Genomic DNA, 2,230 nt, shown 5'->3' on the forward strand with positions numbered 1-2,230 from the left:
ACACACAAACACACACACACACACACACACACACACTTAAAAAAGTAAAATAAATCTTAAAAAATACAAAACAAGCCAGGAAGTGGTGGCGTACGCCTTTAATCCCAGCACTTGGGAGGCAGAGACAGGTGGATTTCTGAGTTCGAGGCCAGCCTGGTCTACAGAGTGAGTTCCAGGACAGCCAGGGCTATACAGAGAAACCCTGTCTCAAAAAACCAAAAAAAAAAAATACAAAACAAAAAAATAATTTTCAAAATGAGACAGTGTTTGACCATATAGCCATGGCTGGTCTGGGACCTGCTATGTAGATCAAACTGGCCTCAAACACACAGAGATCTACCTACCAAGTGCAGGGTCAAAGATATACATCAGCACGCCCAGTAAATGAATCCTTGTAAAAGCAATGGATAGTACTATTTAAAAGAATACTAGAAGGTCGGGTGTGGTGGCTCACACCAGTAATCCCAGCACAGAAGGTTGAGGTAGAAGACTTCTGATAATGATAATCATTGCCTAAATATGAGCTATATGGAATATTTTTTCATCAGAGTAAAAATATTTCACATATTCAAACCTATCATCTTACCTCACCGTGATAAATCAAAATCTGGAAAAACGTGTCCATGAGAAGAATACGATCTGCAAGAATGCTGCTGCTGTCCAGAAGAACTGGCTGAAAGGAAGCAGTGATAGGTAAGGCTACCACCTCGGTCCTTTTCACTTGTCTTAAGTCTGCATACAAGAGCTGCATATTATAGCACTGTCTGATAAAGCGTGCTTCCGTAGCTCCTGCCTTCCCTCCATCTTAGCTCTTAAATTTTAAATTTACCAAACACTTCCAGACATTGTGACTTCTCAATGTATTTTAAATTTTCTAAGGGTCTAATACTAAAATATTAAAGACTGAGCCCTAGCCAAGTGGAGAGGCTAATGCCTATAATCACAGCACTTGGGAGGCTGAGGCAGGAGAATCACTGAATTCCAGGCTAGCCTGCGAGACAGAGTAAGACCCTGTCTCAAACAAACAAAAAAATAACATCTTAATCTTTTTTTAAGGACTTAGAAGTCTAAAAGGGGAAAACCAGGAAAATGAGACTAAAGAGCTCTTTGTGGGCAGAAAGAAACTGGGAAGGAATAGTAAGAACCAGAGTGCCAGAACAAAAGGTATAGAAGGAAGAGCACTCTCCAGAGAAATGCTATTGAGAGTTTGTTAAAGGATGCTGTCCAACATGGATGATGCTGATTATTACATTATATATTATATTAGGGACAAATTTTGCTTCAAGTAAGTGGAGAAGGTCAAAATTATAGACAACAGAGTTGGAGAGAGAATGCAGTGGTTAACCATACTTGATGCTCTTCCAAATGTTCTGAGTTCAGTTCCTAGAACACACATCAAGCAGCTCACAACTTCAGATTATTCTAGCTACAAGGAACACAGCAGCCTCTTCTGTCCTCCACGGCTACCCACATGCATGTGCACACACTACACACATACATATACATACATAAAAATAAATATTTTTTAAAGTATGGGAACTGAAGAGAAGGCACAACAACCACATGGTGACTCTGTAACTCTAGTTCCAGGGGATCCAACACCTCTTCTAGCCTCCTCAGACACCAAGCATGTACATGGTACACAGAAATAAATGAAGGCACACAAAACATTCAAAGAAAAAAATTATGAACAACAAATAACTTTGAGTTTAAATGTGTCAGGAAGCAGAGAAATTAAGTGGTAAATAGAGAAAATAAAGGAAACTGAGTTTTTAATGATTTGCTTTTAAAGATGAGTGCTATTAAAAGTCACTATGTTAATGAGAATGGCCCAGATTGTGGAGAGTGGAGCAGGAACCAGGAGAGACAGAGAAGTCTGAAGGCAAGGCATTAGGCACATGCAGTTACAGAATGGCTGGGACTGGCCAAGGTCAAGAGCTCAAGATGAAGAACTCCAGTTCTCTTCTGAGCTATTTTACAGTTCTCAGGTGTCTACAACTCATATACATTACTCTGAAATAACAAAGTTATTATAAAATTTACTTTCCTAATCCAAGGAACTACAAGTCCAACAAATTACTTTTTGGGAAAAAAAAAACATAGTAGCAGACCAGGCATGGTGGCACATGTTTATAATCCCAGTACCAATCCCAGAGGCAGAAGCAGGAGGATCTCTGAGTTTGAATCCAGCCTGATCTACCTAGTGAGTTCCAGAGCTACACAGAAAAAC

General features: G+C 39.6%; 1 protein-coding gene across 1 annotated transcript in view; it reads right to left on the reverse strand.

Moving 5' to 3' along the window:
- Nucleotides 1–2,230, reverse strand: part of Sec23a (Sec23 homolog A, COPII coat complex component) — a 53,010-nt gene that overhangs the window by 12,359 nt on the left and 38,421 nt on the right. The window contains exon 17 of the mRNA XM_031355328.1: nt 587–673. Within this exon, the coding sequence (XP_031211188.1) occupies nt 587–673 (87 nt within the window). The remainder of the gene's footprint in view (nt 1–586; nt 674–2,230) is intronic.

The sequence above is a fragment of the Mastomys coucha genome, unplaced genomic scaffold (assembly GCF_008632895.1).
Source record: "Mastomys coucha isolate ucsf_1 unplaced genomic scaffold, UCSF_Mcou_1 pScaffold6, whole genome shotgun sequence".
Taxonomy (NCBI): Eukaryota; Metazoa; Chordata; class Mammalia; order Rodentia; family Muridae; genus Mastomys; species Mastomys coucha.